Source organism: Nematolebias whitei, chromosome 18, assembly GCF_014905685.2.
Source record: "Nematolebias whitei isolate Nwh7 chromosome 18, NemWhi1, whole genome shotgun sequence".
Taxonomy (NCBI): Eukaryota; Metazoa; Chordata; class Actinopteri; order Cyprinodontiformes; family Rivulidae; genus Nematolebias; species Nematolebias whitei.
This window is the reverse complement of record NC_056515.1, coordinates 20,372,735-20,394,438: the sequence shown is the minus strand read 5'-3', so window position 1 is coordinate 20,394,438 and position 21,704 is coordinate 20,372,735. Positions and strand designations below refer to the sequence as shown.

The window sequence follows — 21,704 nt, the reverse complement described above, 5'->3', positions numbered from 1 at the left end:
GAGTAACGCTCGGAGAGCGGGCACGCATTTTGTGTGTCATGTTTCTCATGGACATTAACTAGGCTAAAAACCCTTACTGCCATCACCCGCTCCGAAGATTCCCCGGGGGGAACTCAAGTGGGGGCTCCAACAGAAAAATGCTGTATGTGTGCCTTTGTACTTAACCCAGGCTGTGGTCTCACGTTAGAGCTGAGGAGGGCCGGCGCGCATTGAGAGGAGGCGTGAGCGCTTTCTGAGTGAAAACGCCGTTTCGGTGGAGGCTGCAGCTGTCGTGGAGAAAAAACGTTTACTCCTGCTGTGCAGTGAGATGACAGAAAACGACAGAAAATAAAAATGGGCACTGGCTAAGAGCGAGGGATTTTACCGGACTCGGTCTGCTGAAAAAAACAATAATTTTTAGCTAACGTGGCAGACAAGTGTTTTGTGATATTTACAGAACTGCGGTGCCATTTAAAACACTGTTTAGAAGTTACCGGCTTGTTTTGTGTCGGGAAGTGAGAAGAGGGAGCTGTGAGCTCAGTTGATCTGACAGTCAGGCTGGAATCAGATGAAACTTTACTTTTAGAGATGTTTCTGTTATATTTCAAAATATACCTCATCAAAAAACACACACATTCCCCTCAAGGAGCTTTTCCCTGGTGGAGGGTGCCGGCGGAGGACCAGAGTGTGAAGTCGCAGCTGTGGAGCGCCTCTGCTGCTGTTGCTGGCCACGGCGGTCCCTCCAGCGACCGGAGGGGTAGATAGACTGTGACGTCACCAGATGGTGTACAGTCTCTGAGACCTCCTTGAACCTCTGCGATTTCTCAAGGATGGTCCTGAATTTGGCCCCAAACAGCAACTCTGGGGTGATAGGGCCCTCCAGCAGGTTTTTCTGCAGCCTCTCGGACAAGGATGGCAAGAGGCAGAGCCAAATGGTCCTCTGGATCATGGTCATCCATGCAGCGATGCGGGACAGGCAGACCGCAGAGGTGGCACATATTTAAGATGACATCAGTAGCTTTACAGAGAGAGCTCTTTGTCTCCTCCAGCAGGTCTGCTTCCTCCAGCCTCATGCTGTAGGCCAGCAGGGCGACATTGTTGTTCGCTGCAGCCATCTGGAATGAGTACTGGTGAGCTCGGTTGGAGACCTTGTCACCATCTGGTCATGCTTCCCTGGAGGGACAGGTTGCTGGTCCATCCTGGAAGCTTTTGCCCCAATGCCAATGCCAGGCTTGGCTCCAGGAGGGGGACCGAGGGAAAAACACTGATCGGTAAAACCCTCCACTCTGGAGATGGAGGCGAAGGTGGAGACGGATGTCTTCAGCTTGCCGGGCCCAACTGCAGCCTCGTTCCAGTGTGACATCACAGCTGGACAGCGAGGCCAGATGGGGTCAGGGTGACAAGCCGGGGCGGAGCCAACCTTGCTGCCAAATCATCCGATCAGGGAGGAGGGAGGCAGGGGACGGAAAGTCCCTTGTGTTAACATCCTCCTGGATTATGCCGGGCAGCTCCGAGAGGAGGGCGCCGACGGCTGGGAGTGGTGTGGTCGCAGACGTGGGAAGATCCGAGATGGCTAAGCATCCACACGGCCACTCCTCTTCCGTTACTACGCTCTCCAGGAGGGAGGGTGCAGCTCCGCATCACCTTTCTCGGAGGATTCATTCGATTCACTGCGTGACTCTGCGTCAAAGAAGGCAGTGGCGTCATCCCGCGCATAGTGTCTCGCCACAGAATAAAACACTCAGTGGAGCTGCTGCCAACAACGCCTTTTTCGAGGGAATCATCCGATTCACCGCGAGAACAAAACACGTTAGAAAAGGTGGTGGCGTCGTCCAGCGAGTAGCGACCCTCCACGGAAAAACATTCGCGGGGCTGCTGCTGACATTGCCTTTTTGAGGAAATCATTCGGTTACCGCAAGGAAAAAACGTTAGAAAAAGCGATGGCGTCGTCCAGCGGGTATCGGCCCGCCTTGGAAAAGCACTCCTCGATGCTTACCTTGAACAAGGCTGCTCGTCTCTGCTTCTCTCTGGGGAGGAAGAGCTCACCGGGACGGCAGGAGGTTGGCGTGGCGGAGACCCAGGCATCCTTAGCAAAGGTTGTGCCGGTCAAAGCTGGACATTTTTTCCTTCTTCGTTCTTCTGACAGTGCTAGCTAGCTGGCTGAAGAAAAAATGGGAGCCGATTACCCGGTCTCACCATAATTTATACGGACTGGGGATGAGGCCCACACAGTAGATGGGCGTGGACTAAAGTTTTCAGTGCTGCGCTGAGCGCAAAGGGATAAACCCACTAGCGATAGCCTTAAAGGGCAATGCCTATACGAAATAGAACAATCAAGACAATTAACAGGGAGACCAGGGAGTGTAGGGATGGGACCCGCCACAAGGGGGCACCATCCTTACAGAACTATTGATGTCAATTTGCTGTCTTTTAGCAAAATATGCTATGAACATAACTACAGTATAATTCAGTAAACTTTGTAGATTTATTGTTTAAATTTGGAGTGGTTATAGCTGAGGGTAATCCACAACACATACCCTGAGCATGACATTTTGCAAAGGTTTGACCAAAACAGATACAGCTCTGTCATTTGTCAACATAAAATGATCTAAAAGTTGTAAAACTCTAGCATGAAAAGTGGTGGGTGGTATGAATTCCTTCAAGGAAGACTAGACTTTTAATTTGGTTGAGTATTCACACCAAGATAATGCATAAAGATGACGGTTTATAACTTTTTAATTTACTTGTCCATAAATTACAATTTCAAGTATTTCAGGTATAAGTATCCTGCACCGATCAAATGTAGACATTTTGAAGGAAAACAGAAGCTTCTCTCCCTCTTACAAACATTTATTATATGCTATACTTCAGTCCATCACTTTAGAGGTGTTCTGTTAAAGTGGAGCTAAGATGACACGATTACAGGCCGAAATCAGGTAAAACGTTCAAGACGTAATTTCAGTAAACTGTTTTACAGAACTTTAAAATGTCTTTCAGAAATCTCCCTTCGGTGCCTGTTCCTGTCACAACGTGTAGATTTGCATAAAAGATGATGCTCACATACCCATGGTGAGGAAAGGCAGCTTATCGTAAGAGCCATGTGGATAGACACTGTACAGGTGAGCCCCGGTCACATCGACTCCTCCTACTATCACTGATGAACCCATGTGACCTTGGTACCTGAGAAAACAGGCAAACATCTCTTGACATTCTTCTTTTTATAAACTGGAGTTCAGATTAAATGTTAAGAACAAGATAAAAAATAACAAAATGTTCTTATTATCTTAACTCATTGAACCTTTCCATCTTATGGGTTTACCCTAAAAAAATTAACACTTTGTAGAGCCACTTCTGTGCAGCAGTTACAACAGAAGGTACTGTATGTTTGGGTTCTTCTGGTCCTGTTTGTGTCCAGCTATCTTTAAATCAAATATATTTATTTCAAGACAATGAGTGGTTTCTCCTTAACCCAGTGGAGTGTTGCTTCATCCTTGTGTTTAGGATCATTGTCCTGTCTCAGTCTTGAAAAAATATTGGGAACACAAAATATTGGGAACACTCAAAATAGTTTCCCTTGAGAATTTCCTATGTTCAGACTGCTGTTTAATACACCGTATTATTTTACATTATTAGTGTTTAGCATATTTCTTAGATCCTTATATACTGTTTTTTTTATATATAATTTATATTTTTGCTATTTTTGGGTGTAACTGGGACCCTGTGTACACAATTTCATTCCCCCTCATGTACCACATGTGATGCGGATGACAATAAAGAAATTTGATAATCTTTATATTTCTTTACGTTCTATTCCAGCTTTCTTTCTACTTGGACTGTTTCTTTCTTTTTTCTTTTTCGTTTTTTTGTCCTCACTGGCTCTGTAACGAGGCACACGCATTTCTTCCTTCTCCCTGTCCTCCTGCATTTTTGCTCTCTGTCTGTGTATCGAAGCAGCTCCTATTTTTACACATCTTCTGAAATGAAAACTACTGTTTTGGATCTGACCAACTGGACTTTCGACACAAACGACAAAATCTTTTCAACAAAGCAACAAGGTCCTGGAGAACCCTCATTTGCTCGGACGACACACATGCAGCTGGATATATCTCTGGGGGTGATGTGTCTACCTCTGCGGTCGATCAAGGACGCCAACATTGCATATAATTGGAGTTATGATGACAGGTTTCCTGTTTTTGGAATAGTCTGGTTCCAGGTCTATCAACATACAAAGAAGGCAACCGTAACTAATTTGGCCCTCGTTAGGCTGCTGCCTATGTGAAGGTTGGTCCGTGCTTTGAGGACTCAAAATCACGAGCTATTTACTAGCTAAACCATTAGATGGAAGTGATTTGAATCACAGGCTACCTGCGGCTTTGGGACTCGTCAGCATGAAAACAACCTTGAAGAGACTCTTAAGCACGGACCAGTGGAATGCACTCTGGCCATTTCGGATCTTGAAAGTATCAGTAAGGACTCAAGGCTGACAAGAAAAAAATAGTCTGCTTGAATAAATCAACAAGTGTGGATTATTTGAATCTGACTTCCCGGTTAGTCTCGAAACATGCCGACTTATCAATTTCTCCTGGGAAATGTGTAAACTAAAAAAAAGCTTTGTCTATTGCAACACGCACCCCTGTGCCGCCTGACCATCATCTTATCAGGACAATGGACTATCTGGATGTGCTTCATGGACCGCCTTGTTGTCAAATGCATATGTAACGTGTTCATGAATTTTGATGTCTTAAATTGTGTCCTGTTAGGACAAGGTGTGAATATATCTTTTTTTTGTCATGCCACTATCCTCTCCTCGTGGCTTTGTCCCTTTTTCTATTTTAATAAATGTATTCTGAAAAGGATAAGAAGGCCGCGCTTCATAGCAGCAGCTATGTGCACTTCACTCATCTTTCGGACGGCTGTACGGACATATTCTCGTTGTATCTCGGTGCAATGATAATAAAGCTTATTCTAATTCTGATTCTTAGTTTCTGCCAATAAAACCACCCATAAATCATGATGTCATCATCACCATGCTTCACAGTTCAGATGGAGTCTCCAGAATGTAGTGAGATGTGGAGGGTTTGCACAGGTTTTGTTCTTGATAGCCAAAAGCTTTGATCTCATGACCACAATGTCTTCTTCCACTTTGTTTTTTAAGAAATTACAAATAATCTGCCTTTTTTAGTTTTGCTTCCTGTGAACATGTAGTCAAATGATGTTTGTGAGCATCTAGACACATTTTTCTCAGAGAGAGGGATGAATGATGTTTAAACAAAAGGAGAAGAAGGAGAATATGTACTGTGATAGCCATGTGCCACTTGTGAACCCCAACCCTTGGCTGTGGAAACTTGTGTTTTCATCCATCCATCCATTATCTTTTATCTGTTTCTTCCTTTTCAGGTCACGGGGGTCACTAATGCCCATGTTAAGCAGTCACTGTGCAAGAGGCAGGGGACACCCTGGACAGGTCCAAGTCCACCACAGGGACACAGAGACAAATGAGACAACCATTCACTCTCTTGCTCACACCTAGGGACAATTTAGAGTTACCATTTAGTCTAACATGCATGTTTTTGGTCTGTGGGAAGAAACCAGAGTACGCGGAGAAAACCCATACATGCACGGAAAGAACATGCAAACTCCACCCAGAATGGCCCCCTCGGCTGGTATTCAATTTGGCGACCTTCTTGATGAGAGGCGGCAGCTCTATCAACTGCGCCACCATGCCGCCCAACTTGTTTTGTCCTAATTAAATAAACAATATAGCAATTTGTGCACTGTATAGCAAAGAGCCTCAGTGACAACATTAACCTCTAATGTGGAAAGTTAAGTGCACCAGGTGGTATAGAGCCGATGCAGTAGCAATGGAAAGATGCATGAAAAACAAGTTTGAGGTGATGATGTGTTAGCAGAAACTAAAACACGTTCAGAACTTACATTTAGGTTCCACCTAAACTGAAGCTCTTGTTTCTCCTACCTGAACAGCATTTGTTTCAGCTGTCTGGTAACCATAGCAACAAGTGGGGGTCGACCAGTATTGAGCATGTGGAGCTCCACATTGGACGCCATCATCTGTGTGGCCATCTCCGCATCTGCAGCCACGCCGGCTCCACAGCAGCTGCAGAAGAGACAAGACAGATCATGGCTGAAATAAATCTGTGTTTATCATCAGCACACTGTTGGATATCAGGCTCTGCTTTGGGACTGCACTTTGTAATTTCGTATAAAGGTCCAGAGCCATTGTTGTTGCCAGACTCATTTTAAGGAGACACATAATCACAGATCAAAATATTATATTTTTAGCATAAAAATATTCATCAATCTGCCATGAAACTTCCATCCATTATCTTTTCCCACTTCTTCCTTTATGGGTCACGGGTGTCACTGGTGCCCATATCCAGCAGTCACTGTGTGAGAGGCAGGGGACACCCTGAACAGGTCTCCAGTCCATCACAGGGACACATAGAGACAAATGAGATAAACAGCCATTCACTCTCACTCACACCTAGGGACAATTTACCAATCAGCCTAACATGCATGTTTTGGTCCGTGGGAGGAAACTGGAATACCTGGAGAAAACCCACGCATGCACGGAGAGAACATGAAAAACTCCACCCAGAAAGCTGCCCAGCTGGGATTCAATCCAGCAACCATTTCGCTGAGAGGCATCAGCTCTACTAACTGCGCCACCGTGCTGTGTGATGAAACCTGAAATAACTAATTTTATCACACTCATTTTTCATTGTTAAATGTTTTAGGATGGAGACCCAACATTTCTCACAGGAAAATGTAAAAAAGTGATAAACTGGGTATTCATTTATTTATTTATTATTAAAGTGAACGCTCCTACAAGAACCCTGCAGATGTTGGACGCTGTCTATCATGGTGCTCTAAGATTCATAACTGGCAGTAACTACCATACCCACCTCTGCACCCAGTATCCACTGGTTAACTGGTCGTCATTAACTTCACGCAGACTCTCCCACTGGTACATCTTCATCTTTAAATCACTTCTTGGTCTGCTGCCTTCATACATCTCCTCCTACATGTCTCTGCGTGAGTGCAGCTACAGCGTGCGCTCTCAGGACATTATTACCTGCAGTGTTCCCTCAGTGAGGACTGAACTTGGCAAAAGGGCCTTCTCCTACTCTGCTCCTGTTTCCTGGAATATCTTGCAAAAAGATCTGAAGCTGTCGACCTTGACCTCTCTAAGTGGCTTCAAACATCTGCTAAGTTCATGGGAAAAACTAATGCAAACATGTTCCTGTTTTTACACCGCTTTATAATGTAGCTGTATTTGTTTTGTTTTTATACAATTTATTTTATTTACTTTTCATTTTATATGCTTTTTATATGATTGTCTGTACCTCAGTGAGACTAACCTGTATAAATAAAGGTTGAATGGATGAAAAAAAAATGATAAGGTACCTACAATGGTAATTATAGGGTGATTACATGATAATTATGGGATACTTACATGGTACTTACAGAGGTACATACATGGGAATAAATAAATAATCACATACATAATAAATAAATACCATAATAAAGGGAACTCACTGCTAATCCCCTGTGTCTCCAGGGTACATATTTGGTATATAAGGCATACTTTCAATGTAGTTAGCGTATTTATGAGGGTACAAGGAACTTACACAATCATTACAAGATATTCATGGGCTATACAAATGGTACTCACAGGGTAAATACAGAGTACTTACATAGCACTTTTGGTTGTACTTATGGGGTAAAGCTGTAAGGATAAGTATCCACCATAAGTACTTTTTTCATTCAACCTTTATTTAGACAGGTTAATTCCATTGAGCCTTGAGGACTCATTTACAAGAGAGACCTGAAAAAGTACTTAAGGTGGTACGTAGATGATACATATGATGAGTTGGTGTATTTATAAGGGTAACTCCTCACAGAATACACACAAGGTACTTACAGAATAATTACACTGTGCTTACATTCTGCCTGTGGAATATGGGGGTACTTAAAAGGTACTTACGGGTACATGTATTATAAGGCCTTATTATGTACTGTGCTCTGTACTTTATGTCAACACCCCTGTCCAGAGCTGAAATGTGGCCCAGACAGACAGTTTTTTTTTTTTACACACCCGTCATGCTATAAACCTGAAAGGCAAACTAACAGAACACAACGTGTACTCACTAGATCTTTGGAGCAATATAGTGAATCTTCATGCAGTTTTTATCAGCCACCACCATATCATCTGTGGCTCTGGTATCCGCTCCTAAAACCACTCCATCCTAAAACCAAGAAGAAGAGAACCTCATCTCACCAGGATAACATCAAGGACTTTTAAAATTGAAGACTAAAACTGACTATTGGCTCATTACAGTCACATATCCCAAACCAGGAAGTTGAGAACTTAAACTTTTTTTATTTATTTATTATACACTTAAAACCCATCCATACAAATTATACTATACACTACATATGTTCTTAATAAAACAAATTAATGTTATAGTTCCTGTTCCAGTTTCTGTTTTTTCTGAGGGACTGACTTGTGCTTGTGTGTCTTACCTTGAAAATCATCCCAGCGATGGTGGTTCCCGTCTTTCTGGCACTGGGGGCTTTGTATCCCACTTCTGACAAACTGGACTCCAAAACTGCATTTCTGGAAACAATCACCAAGAACAGGCAGGAAAAACGGACATAATGAGGGTAGTGTTGTTGAGTCACTGCTCCGCCATTTGTTGTTGTCAAACTCAGTTTCTTCTTACCTGCGGCTGTTTTCAAAGGAGAAACCTCCAGTCTGCTGACAGGGATTCAAACTGTGCAGCATGATGTGAGCTTATCTGAAATAAACGTTGAATGCTTAAAGAAAAGCCTGTGCCTTGTTGTCTACCTGACTGTCAGTGCTGATCAGCAGGTTTTACTTTTACTTTCACTTTTTTGCACAGGCCCAGCCTCCCTGCTCACCACTGTAAAAGTTGTTCATTCTCACAAAATGTTTGTTCAATTGTTTCAACATGCAGCAGAAATTCTTTGAAAACTGTGCGAAGACTAAATAAAATTTACATCACCACTTCTGGTTACTTCTTCGTTAAAAATAAAACTATTTACAAGGAATGAAATACATGCAACATTATTCTTATTTGGCATGTATTAAATGTGAAACGTTGAGGTGGAACCCGAAGAGTCAGATGACAGAATAAACTGTAGTTTAACCCTTTAAACAGTTAAATTAAAATGACAATCAGGCCTTTTTCAGACAAGAGATGCAACAGCTTCATTTAACTTTGAAAGCAGAATTTACTGTTGGATCCATGAGTTATTTTTGCTCTTCACAGCATAAATAAAACATGCCTTTGATATCCTGATGCATGCTCAATAATCCAGGTAGAAAAATCTAAAAAAGGTATGACTGTCCAGAGGACCAGATTTAACTTTTTTAGACATGCCTTTGATAGTTGCAGTCATAATCTATATCTTCACAGCATTATAGTCCGTTCATCAAATGAGCTGTAAAACAGCAGAATAAAGATAGTTTTCTAGGAATAAGTGGAATGCAAATAAAATGCAAATATGAAGCATAAAAAAAAATCTAATTTAAAAATGGACATAAAATAAAATAAAACTACAATATTAAAATGTTTAGGGGAAAATAAACAAAGAAACAATAATGGGAACAAATATAGCTCGAAAGACAGAAACAATAAAGAACTGAACAAATTAAAATAGATTAAAACACACAAAACAATTAACATGTTAAAAAAAATGTTGACGCATAAAAACTTTACAGGTAAAAATAAAGCACAAGGATCACATACACAGTGGTAATTATGGCCATAAACATGATCTCAAATCTTTCAGTTGGTTTGAAACTGATATTTTATTTTCCTAGAAGTCAACAAAACAATAGAAAAAATATGAATCAGTTTTGTGGGGAACCATAAACAAAAAAGGTGTGATTTAATCTTAATTTAGCATTAAAAGTGGGACAAACTGCTTCTTTGAACAGTAAAATATTCTTTAAAAATGTCCGATTTGGGTGAAGTGAAAGTTCAATGAAATTATATCAATACTGAGTCAAATAATAAACATATTCGACCCAAAATAAATTAATTAAACTAACATAATTGACGTTTGCCCTTAGTTGCGCGCGCATTCACTAAAAGCGTCACTGCTGCTATCGTCCAATCAGAGTGCTTAAAGTCATTAGCCCCGCCTTCTGTTTTTCCCCAATCTGATTGGACGAACAGATTACGTTACCGTCGTTTGAATTTTATGGCTGCTGTTGAAGAGCTGAAGAAATAAACACGGCAGTAAAGTCCTTCACAGGTATTTTATACACGTCTTCTAAGATTAGACAAGAAAGCTATTAGTTTTACGTTTTAACCCAAATTTCACCCCTTTGTTAAGTTTTAATTTTATTATTTTAAACACGAAAGCTGCTGGGAAAGTGATGAAGCTAACTTTGTGATGATTTCGTGTTTGGACAAGTCTAGCAGACATTTAACATGACCCAAAAGCGTCTAATGTTATGTCTGTCTAATGGAGGTGGATGGAATCATGAACTGTTCCAGATACCTGTTTATTTTGCTCTGAAAATTTCACGTGTCCGCTCAAAAGCTGAAGTTAAAGGAAGACAGACAGCACCGACCCCAAGCATACATCCAAAATGACATATTTTTAAGGGCCTAGCCACATTTGAAACCTAAATTCAATAAAGGAGGAATGGACAAATATTATCAGCTCAAGGTTTGCACTTATTCCTCAGAAAACTGGAAAACTGAAGGAGGCATTTCAAACAAAAGATCAGGGTGTGCACAATGCAACAAAGTAACTAATGCAACTTTTGGTTTATATCTTAGATCCTTATTTACTGTTTCCTTTTACACTTTATAGTTTTGCTATTGCTGGATGTAACCCTGTGTGCACTATTTCCTTCCGCCTCATGTACCAGATGTGATGCGAATGATGATAAAGAACCTTGAACTTGAACTAGCTTCTTGTGCTTTTCTAGTTTTTATATTATTCCCTGGAGAAATGTCGCAGAATACACATAAAAAGGTTTTTCTTTAGCTTCACAGACCAGTTATTTGTTATATTTTAACAGGATTTTGTAGACTTTTTATATCCCCTGTACAATATGTCTGTATATATGTATCGTAATGATCAGCATCTCGTTTCTGACTTGTGTTTCAGTGATCATGCGTCGAGACAGATCTGCCAGCCGCAGGAAGGCAAACACTCCTGTTCGTCGTCCCCCTGCACCAGTCCCAGAGGCACCCCGCTCAGGTTCGAAGCCATCTACGTGTGAGTGCAACAAAAAGCTAAGCGTTTTAAACTCTTTGAGCCCGTGTGGTTTGAAACATAAACCAAACACATCTGGCAAGTGAAGATGAAGCTCAAATACACGGCTTTCTGTGCAGGAAGTCACTTGTTAAGGAAGGCCGTTTCTGCCACTTAGAATAAATAAAATCTCCAAGTCATAGTTATGAAACGCTGTTGTAAAATGTATGGATTAAGTTAAGTTCATGGCAAAAACCAATGCAGACATGTTTCTGTTTTTAATATTTTTTTGGTGTGTATTTTACATCGCTTTATAATGCAGCTGTTTTTGTTTAATTTATATATATATATATATTTACTTTTCATTTACTTTGCTTTACTTTTATACGATTGTCTATTGTCCGTACCTCTTCTGTGATCTTTGTTTAAAACAGGTCTCTCTTGTACAGGTTGAAAGAACGATTGATTAGGGTGTAAAGCTTCAATATAATAACTTAAAAAATTATCTAAATTGCGCATAAAATAAAATGCAATTTTCTAAAATTAAAAAAATGAACTTATATCTCAAAATTATGACTTAGCATAACTAAATTATAACTTCTCATATTTCATAAATATGATTAAACTATCAAAAAAGACATTACTTAAATTTACAGCTTTGCATTTTGTATATTTAACCTAGCAACTAAAATTACAATATTACATTTTCATAATTATTACTTAGCATCTTAGGATTAAGACTTTGTGTCTTCAGAAGTATGGGATGCTAAGTTAGAGTTGGTAAGTTTGTTTCATAATTATAAATTTGATAACTTTTTTCTTTAGAGTGGCAGAAATGAGCTTCCAAGGTTCCCTTTATCTTTATTATATAAAATATCCTCTGGTGTTTTGTCTTTGTTCGTTTTCTTTACATTAGATCTTCAACACGTCTGTGTTTGTAGTTAGTTTTTGACACAATGAAAAATGTTTTCTGTAGCACAAGCTATGTTTTTCTAAGTGAAAAAGACAATACTTAAGTTTAGCTATGCTTTAAAGAAGAGTCTACAGTTCTTGACAACAGTCTGATTCTGTTTGTTTTTTTTAGCAAAGTCTCCTGCGTCTCCCAGAAAAAAACGATTCAGACCAGGAACCAGAGCCTTAATGGAGATCCGCAAGTACCAGAAGAGTACTGATCTTCTGATCAGGAAGGCACCCTTCGGTCGCCTGGTGAGTCCGATCGTTACAAAACATGGAAGGACGGGTTTAATGGGATGAACAATTATTATCTTACCTGGTGTAGACAGCTCTTTGACTGACCCTAATTTGGGGGGTGTTGTCTGCTGCATGAAGCGATAATGGTTTTTCATGCATCTGTGTGCATTTTTGTTTGTTTATATGTAGCGTTAGCAAAATATCTTATGAACTACTGAACGTTTTTTTCATCAAACTTTCAGAAAGTAACAACAAACACAGACAAAAACATTATTCACCCACATTTTGGCAGCAGGTGATTAAAAACGTGCAAGTCAGCAAAAAGCTCAAAGACAAAAACGTCTGAGTGGTCGATGAACGACGGCAGAGGACAGAAAATACCTTTTTAAAAAAAAAAAAAAAAAATCTAATCAGTAATTTAATCGGCTTACTGTGTGACTTTCCTGTTACCTCCGCTCTTTAATAATTGTTCTGTTCTTCCTCTTGGCTCAGGTTCGTGAGGTGTGCCATCAGTTTACCTTTAAAGAATACCGGTGGCAGGTCTATGCTCTGCTGGCTCTGCAGGAGGTAAGGACCTGTTCTCTTCATGGGCATGAACATCATATATCAAGTTATTATGATTTATTAACCACTTTCAGAGAAGCTCTGGCTCTCCAAACTGGTTGTTCACATATGTATCTAGTGACATACATAACTTTTACACAGAACCCACATTTAGAATGGCTGCGTTTTACTTTATACTTTTTGACCACTTTCATTTAAACTGGCTGGCTGTGGGTATTTAGGAGTCAGTATGGCTGCCTTGTTTAATACTGGTGTGTCGTTTGAGCCTGAAATTTATTGCAATCTTTTACAATATCAATATTCAGCAAGAATAAATGTTTAAATATATTGTAGTTAAAACTTGTGAATATTATAAATTAAGAGATATTAGAAAATCTCCTTATATATTTACCATGGAACAGCAACTATTGTTATTTTTATCTTTATAATTAAACAAAGGATACAAGACTTCACAGCTGGAGAGAATTTAATTTACAATCATAAATATGGCATCAGATAAACAATCTGGCATTCTGGATCTCCCTCTGACCATGAGCATCATATCATATTTTCTGGCATATAAGTCCCATCTGTTTAAAAATGTCTAATAATTTGGAAAAATCCATAAATATGTCGCTTCGCTGTATAAGTCACATCTGTTATGCGTCACCCCCAACGTGTCACGTTTGTTACGCGTCACCGCTGACAACCTGGAAATATGGGCCGGTGTTGTGCCAAAAATCGATTGGCTGCCAAATGGCAGTCGCAGGAACGTGCACGGAAGGACTTTAACAAGAATTTAACCAGATTAACACTTAAAAATAATTATTTGTTTGCTTGACTTTATAGTAAAGGTGTGCATCAGGTTGACTTTTCCTTAATAAATGCACTTTGACGGTCAAATCAGCTGCATTTCAAAAGCTGATTCGCGTAAGCGGGAGCGCGCAGAGGGACGACCTGCTGTGCATTTCTTTAAAATTTAACAAGATAAGCACCTAAAAACAATTATTTGTTTGCTTGACTTTATAGGAAAGGTGTGTCTCAGTTGAACTTTTACTTAATAAATGCACTTCAATGGTCAAATGAGCTTCATTTTATTGGGGCGGCGCAGCGAAATGAAGCTCATTTGACGTCCAGCTGGACGAAGGTGGCAGGTTAAGGCAAGCCGATTGTGTCATTAATAGCCCTTTTTACCTATTACATGACACAACAGCATGCTATACAACTCGAGTACCATCTAGCAGCTGAAAATGGTAGTGTTCAATATTTTCAGTCAGAATGAATGAAAACAGTCATATCTCAGCCAAAAATTGGTTTATAAATATGGGAAAAAAATCCATAAATATGTTGCTTCGGCCTATAAGTCGCAGGGCATGTAAATTAGGCTAAAAGGTGCGACTTATAGGCCGGAAAATACGGTAATCCTTGTTTTTTGAGTTTTCTCGAAGCCAGCTGCAGGAGACCGAAAACTTTCAGCTTAGTATACGGTGGCTCACGAGGTGGGAAATCTCACTTTGTAGTACAACCCTGTAATCTTTACAGATGTCACTGTGACAAAACCACTCCTAATCATCATACCTCAGTTAGATCAGTCATTTTCAGACGTATTCAACTTCTGAGTCAACCGATATCCACAGATCTTGTTGTAAAAAAGGGCAGAGTTATAACCTGATCTGTGAGATTACCAGTCATTAAAATAATATAATGTGGACAACTAAACTCATGCTGTCTGTGCACACAGTTGAAGCCAGATGTTTATTGTTTACATACGCTGTATAAAAGATACAGAGCCATTTTTCTAGACTGACATTAAATCAGACTAAACTGTTTAGGGTATTTAAGATTCCTAAATTATTATTATTTTATTTGTTAAATGCTCAACAATTGAGAGAGAATCTGGTTTCAGGAAACAACACAGCACAACCACTGCTTCACTGAAGGTTCTTAATGACGTTGTTGAAGCACTGGATGCTAAGGACTATTGTGCTGCACTTTTCTTAGACCTGTCCAAAGCTTTTGACACTGTGGATCATAACATCTTGTGTCATAAACTCTCAGAAATCGGTTTCTCAGATCACACTATTGGTTGGTTCTCTAACTATCTCTCAGACCAGAGGCAATGTGTTCAACATAATGGCACTTCCTCCAGTTATTTAACAGTCAACAATGGTGTACCACAAGGCTCAGTCTTAGGACGCACCCTCTTTACAATCTACATACATAATGTAGGTAAAAACATCCCTGATGCATCCATACATTTCTATGCTGATGACACAGTTGTTTATTGTCAAGCTAAAACAGTTGAAAAGGCTTTCCAGTTTTTGAAATCTGCATTTAACAACATCCAGACTGATTTGTTCCGCCTCAAACTTGTCCTAAATGCCGACAAAACCAAAGGGATGCTTTTTTCAAATAGGAAGTTGGTCCCAGCAGTTCTTCCTCCGATTTTATCCTCAAATGGTGTCCCCATTGAGTTTGTTGATTCCTATAAATATTTGGGTATCTTGGTCGACTCACATCTCTCTTTTAAGCTCCATGTGGAAAACTTGATAAAGAAACTGAAAGTTAAACTGGGTTTCTTTTTCAGAAACAGATCCTGTCTAACCCTGAATGCTAGGAAACGCCTTGTATCTGTTACTTTCCTTCCCTCCATTCATTACAGTGACATTATTTACATGAACGCTCCTACAAGAACCCTGCAGATGTTGGATGCTGTCTATCATGGTGCACTAAGATTCATAACTGGCTGTGATTATCGTACCCACCACTGCACCCTGTATTCATTGGTTAACTGGACATCATTAACTTCACGCAGACTCTCTCACTGGTACATTTTCATCTTTAAATCACTTCTTGGTCTGCTGCCTTCATACATCTCCTCCTACATGTCTCTGCGTGAGTGCAGCTACGGAGTGCGCTCTCAGGACATTATTACCTGCAGTGTTCCCTCAGTGCGGACTGAACTTGGCAAAAGGGCCTTCTCCTACTCCGCTCCTGTTTCCTGGAATATCTTACAAAAAGATTTGAAGCTCTCGTCCTTGACCTCTCTAAGTGGCTTTAAGAATCTGTTGGACTCCTGGCAGGGTCCAATGCTGACATGTTCCTGTTTTTAGTTTTCTACATTGGCCTTAGAATCTAGCTGTTTTTTTGTTACCTTTTTCTTTTAGCCATCCTATTTGTAAAAAAAAACAACAAAAAAAACCCTGCAGTATGACTTTTTATAACTGTTTATTGTTGTTGCTGTTGTCCATTGTTGTCATCTTTCTTTGTTGAAATCAGGTCTCTCTTGTAAATGAGTCCTCGAGGCTCAATGGGATTTACCTGTAGAAATAAAGGTTGAATGAAAGAATGTTTTGTTACTTTCTTTAAAGTCAGAGTTTTGGAAGCATTGCCATTAATCTGTATGATTTGGGTCAAACATGTCGGGTTTCCTTGCACAGCTTCTCAGTAGTTAACTGGACTTTTGTCCTGTTCCTCCTGACAGAACTGCTGTATCTGAGCCAGGTTTGTAGGTCGCCTTGCTCACACACCTTTTCAGCTCTGCCACACATTTTCCATGGTATTGAGGTCAGAGGGGAGCTTTGTGGGGGGAGTGGTGGTGCTAGAGAAGGTGAGCCTGTGATCGAAAGGTTGCCAGTTCAAATACCCAAACTGACCAGGAGAGAAAGAAGGCTCCCACTTGTCTGACTCTAGGCCCTTGAGCAAAAAAAGCAGCCCTCTACCCCACATAGAGCGCTGCGGTAGCTCGCTGATTTGACTCCAAAACCATTGACTTTATTGTCTTTAACTTAACGTAAGACGCGTTGTAACTAATGTGGCCTTATGCTTTGGCTCACTGTCCATTTGAAGACCCGTTTGTGCCCAAGCCCTAATATCTTGGCTGATGTCTTGAGATGCTGCGTCCATATTTCCACAAAATGTTCTTTCCTCATGCTGCCAACTACTTTGTGAGGTGCACCAGTCCCTCCTACTCCTGCAGGACACCCCCACAGCATGATACTGTCACCTCCATGCTCAGGCTTCTCCTTTTTTCATCCAAGAAAAAAGTCTAGTCAAATAATTCAGTTTAGTTTCATCAGACCACATGGCATGTCTTTATAAATGAAGGTTTTTGTTTGCCCTTGTGTACATTTGTGACCTGTTCTGTCTTGTTTTAATTGTTTTCACACTAATGGCGTCTTCTTCGCTGAGTGGCCTTTCAGCTCAGGACAGTACAAAACTCGTTTCGCTCTGGATTATAACCCACTCTGACCAGCTTTAGCAGCATCTTCACAAGGTCTTTGTTTTGGGGCTGATGTACACGTTTTGCATCAAAACATGGAACCTGTCTCCTTCATGAGCCGCATGATTGCAGGACATTCCTCTGGTGTTTATAGTTGTGTGTAATTGTTTGAACAGATAAATGTAATTATACCTGAAGATGAACCAGAGTTGTGACGGTCGACAATTCTCATCCTGATATCTTGGCAGATTTTTGATTTTCTCATGAAGTTCCACTAAGAAGCATCGTGTTTGAGGTGTGCCTTAAAACACATCATAATAACAGATGTTGTCAACAAACCAACCGAAAGCCATGAGATCGTCAGCTGAGCTTTAATGCAACATAATCATTGTGTATGCACACTTGTGACTTTAAAAAGTAATAAAATAATGATTTAACAAATTTTCTTTCTGATTATTTGAACATTTAACAAATTAAAATACCTTTGGGAATCCTAGCAAACCTAAAACAAGAACGATTTATTCTGATTTAATGTCTGACTGCGAGGAAAAAATGGTTCTGTCTTTTTATACCGTGTATGTAAACGTGCGGTTCTAACTGCATGTCTTTATTTCCCTAAAATGTGTAAACCACAAGCTCTGTTGAGCTTGGAAATATTTTACCTTAAAACTAGCTCACAAACAACTATATCATTTACTGTAAGTTCATGCTATAAACATATGCTCATTTGGCCAATATGTTTAGACAGAATGTAAGCAGGAACTAATAGAACAACGGCTACAGCTGTTTTCTTTCTCAGTTACTTTGTGTTTCTCTGCCTCTCCCTGTGCTCCCAGGCTGCTGAGACGTTTCTCGTCATGTTATTCTCAGACGCTAACCTTTGTGCCATCCATGCCAAGAGGGTCACTCTATTTCCTCGTGACATTCAGCTGGCCAGGAGGATCCGTGGGGTGGATCACCTGTAAAATCCACTCCCATCAACAGAAAGGACGCCCGGCACTGCTGTCATGTGGATTATACACTTTGATTCAAACATTCATTGTTGTTTCACCTGTTCTGAATGTTAGAATTTTTTGTAATTCTGGTTGATTTTATTGGTTTGACCTGGAGAAATAATGTTGCTGGGGAGGAAATGGCTGGAAAATTGGGGTCAAGCATATAAATTGTTGTAAATTTGTTATATTCTTGTTTTACTGTTTTTATTCTGATGTAGTTTTGTCATGTACATATCGTTTTTGCAATGAAGTAAATTAGGTTTTTTTTAATAAACTTGTTTTTTGTAGTAAATTGCAGCACTTATGTTATGAAGCAACATTATGTTGTTATGTTATTATTGTTATGAAGCAACTTTATTTTTAATGATGTGATTGCACAAAGTCAGAGCAGGGCTTTATGAAGTATTGCATTAAATTTTTGAACGTTAGACACTTAAGATTTGATGATTTTATTTTTTACATTATATGTTTGACAAGCATCCTATATTGATTACTGTGTGAATTAAACTTTATATAAGGGCAAAATCAGATTGATTATGTTTGAATCTACTGCTTCAGACATTTTCACTTCACTGATTGGAACAATTTTTCTTTGAAATTATTCCAAAATTTAAGGAAATAAAAATGCTGGTCACAATCAAGAGATTAAAATACAGAGGACAGAGCCATGTTCTTTAAAAAGGAAAGCAATAAAAGTAACTACTGAGAAAGAAGTAGTCAGGGGCCATTTCTTAAATCTGGTGGGGTGGGGGGATGCTATTTTGAAAATCATTCATGTGAAGCTGAACACGTTGGGGCTTTTATTTTTTTTAATGAGTGTACTAACATGCTCCTGGATTTAATAAGATAATCCTGAAACAGTTCTTTTGATTGACTGTTAAAAACATAGTTAAAGACCAACCAGTCTGGTAAAAACTACCAGAAATGTGTTTTCTTTCCTCTTCTTTTTAAGATCATGAACTGAGCCGCATGATGACCTGCTCCTGTAGAGAGCAGTAAAGAGTTATCCCCAAGTTGCAGCTACGCATTAAAACCAACGAAGAAGAAGTCGTAAATAAACATTTACCAGCGCGCATGCGCAGTTCGGCCGGGACTGCTAAGGTTAGTTTAGTTTAGTTTTTTTGTTGCTAAAAAAGTTAGCTGCTGAGGTGTTGTTCCTTTCTGTAAAGACGAGGTTTCTAAGCATTTGAAGTGCGCATGTAAGCGGATACTTTTACACCCTGCTTCTCTGAGACAAAGTCGAGATGTTTTCAACCAACATGGAAACAAAAAGAGTGGACATCCCCTCCAGCGTTCTGGACGATCTGTGCAGGTTAGCTCTCAGTTTACTAGCCTGTCTGACCGCAGTAGTTCGCAAATGCTCCATTATGTATTATTATGTTGAATTTAACAGTATTTTTTTAAACTTCATTTTTTTCTTACTTGTATTAACCAAAGCTAGCTAACACAGTATGTATGTATTATGTGTGCGGAGCCGGTGTGGGATTTTCTGGCTGTAATAAATACAATAAACCTTGTTTATAAGCTAACACTGCATTTTCATAGGGCTGGTATTATCAATAAAACACCGACCATCTGTGTTTTACAAAGTTTGATAAGCAACAAAATATCTCAAGAGGACACGTGCCCTCCCTTTCTTGCTCCTTCCAGATGTTTATGTCACATCATGTCATTTTGCACTTTACATCAGAAAATCCTGGTGTATCTTACTGCCACCCAGCTTTTAATATACGCCAGTTATTTCTAGAGGATTACAGTAATGAGAGAAAAACAAAGTCCACCCTCTGATTTCTATATATCAGGACTTTAAGACCTTTTGATTGCCATTTTATTTTAACTTGTTAAAAAAATATATATGTACGCAGCTTTTATGATTGTCTATTGTTGTCGTTGTCCACTGTTGTCATCACTCTCTGTTCAAAATTCAGGTCTCTCTTGTAAATGAGTCCCCGAGGCTCAATGGGATTAACCTGTATAAATAAAGGTTGAATGAATGAATAATAAAGTGATCAGTCCTTACCAGGTTCTAAAATTATTCAAATCCAAACTCAAGTTTACTTAATATTAAACACACAACAGATTCCACCATGTCGGTAAAAACAAAGCAAAATAGGAAAAATTGTGAATGAAATAGGTGAGAGAGAGAGAGAGAGAGAGAGAGTGAATGGTTGTTTGTCTCGTTTGTCTCTATTCATCCCTGTAATGGACTGGAGACGTGTCCAGGGTGTCCCCCACCTCTTGCACAGTGTTAGCTGGACATGGGCACTAGTGAGCCCTGCGACCTGGAAAGAAAGAGGCGGGTAAAGATGATGGATAGATGGATACTAAGTCCACCCTTGCTGCTTACTTAAGATTAAGAGAGACAGTATTTATATCTATAAAAGCAGGAGTTTATGCAGTTTGCTGCTCTGGAGCGTACAGCAACACAATGTCAAGGCAGTAAGACATCAGCACTGACCTTAGAGAAGCAATTGTTGCCTGTAAGTCTGAGAAGGGTTAAAGGTAATTTCCAAACAAATTGTAGTTTATCATTTTACAGAGAGAAAGATTATTTCCAAGTGGGAAACATTTAAGACGGCTGCCAATCTTCCCATGAGTGGACATTTCTGTAAATTTAACTAGAGATCGTACAGGGCAAAACGCAGACAAATGACAAAACAAAGCTATATCTCAGACTCTACAGGCCACAGTTAGCTGGTTAAATTTGAACGTTCCTGACTGGACAACTAGAAAAAAAAACAAAAAACGAACAAGTATGGCTTGTTTGGAAGGGTTGGAGGAGAAAGCTGCTTCTCTCTAAAGAGATGATGTGGCAAAGCTGTAACCTGAGTGAACGTCAAGACTTCTGGAACAATGTTCTTTGGGCAGATGAGACCAAAGTAGAGATGTTGACCCATAATGCACTGCGTAATGTTTGGCAAAAACAACAACAACACAGCATATCAGCGCAAACATCTTCTAGAGCCAAATGTGAGGCCATTTGTTTGACAGCTGAAAGTTTGGTCGTGAAACAGGACAATGATTCCAAACATGAAAACAAATGTACAACAGAAAGGCAGAAAAAGGAAAGAATCAAGGTGTTGCCATGATCCGGTCAAAGTCCAGACCACAGTTGGACTGAAATGTTGTGGTGGACCTTAAGAAAGCTGAGCAGAAACCCAAGTCTGCAAACCTCAGTAGACTGAAGCAACGTTATAAAGAATATTGGACCAAAATCTGTTGTGTGTTTTTCTTTACTCGTGGTTGAATTTGAATCATTTTAGACTTTGGTTAATTTTTCTAATTTACTGATGGATGTACTGATGTACCTAAAACTGAAAGTGGATGGATATATTTTTCCTCACTGCTGTAATGCTTGTTTTGGGGTTAGAAAGTTGACTGTTTGGTCATAGTTGAACAGTTTAGGCATGTTATTGGACATCGTCATGTTTTTTTTAAACTTTTGTTCAGATGAAATTGTATCTTGTGTTCTATCTATCTATCTATCTATCTATCTATCTATCTATCTATCTATC

At 39.8% G+C, this 21,704-nt stretch overlaps 4 protein-coding genes across 4 annotated transcripts in view; 2 read left to right on the top strand and 2 right to left on the bottom strand.

The window, feature by feature from the left end:
- Window positions 1–5,701, bottom strand: part of il6st (interleukin 6 cytokine family signal transduce) — a 35,569-nt gene extending 29,868 nt beyond the window's left edge. Inside the window, exons 1-2 of the mRNA XM_037691969.1 lie at window positions 5,622–5,701; window positions 3,044–3,159 (exon numbers count right to left, since the gene is read on the bottom strand). Coding sequence (XP_037547897.1) covers window positions 3,044–3,159; window positions 5,622–5,701 — 196 coding nt within the window. The remainder of the gene's footprint in view (window positions 1–3,043; window positions 3,160–5,621) is intronic.
- A 248-nt stretch (window positions 5,702–5,949) lies between these two features.
- Window positions 5,950–8,785, bottom strand: LOC119425187 (proteasome subunit beta type-7-like). Its single transcript, XM_037692725.1, has 4 exons — window positions 8,724–8,785; window positions 8,524–8,617; window positions 8,149–8,246; window positions 5,950–6,094 (listed from the first exon to the last, which is right to left on the bottom strand). The coding sequence occupies exons 1-4, from the start codon at window positions 8,783–8,785 to the stop codon at window positions 5,950–5,952; spliced, it is 399 nt and encodes a 132-aa protein (XP_037548653.1).
- A 2,371-nt stretch (window positions 8,786–11,156) lies between these two features.
- LOC119424329 (histone H3-like centromeric protein A) lies at window positions 11,157–18,159 on the top strand. The gene is made up of 4 exons (XM_037691792.1): window positions 11,157–11,262; window positions 12,323–12,444; window positions 12,922–12,996; window positions 18,031–18,159. Exons 1-4 carry the CDS (start codon window positions 11,157–11,159, stop codon window positions 18,157–18,159), a joined length of 432 nt encoding a protein of 143 aa, XP_037547720.1.
- Window positions 18,160–19,433: 1,274 nt separating this feature from the next.
- Window positions 19,434–21,704, top strand: part of dcp2 (decapping mRNA 2) — a 20,904-nt gene continuing 18,633 nt past the window's right edge. The window contains exon 1 of the mRNA XM_037691968.1: window positions 19,434–19,501. Within this exon, the coding sequence (XP_037547896.1) occupies window positions 19,434–19,501 (68 nt within the window). The remainder of the gene's footprint in view (window positions 19,502–21,704) is intronic.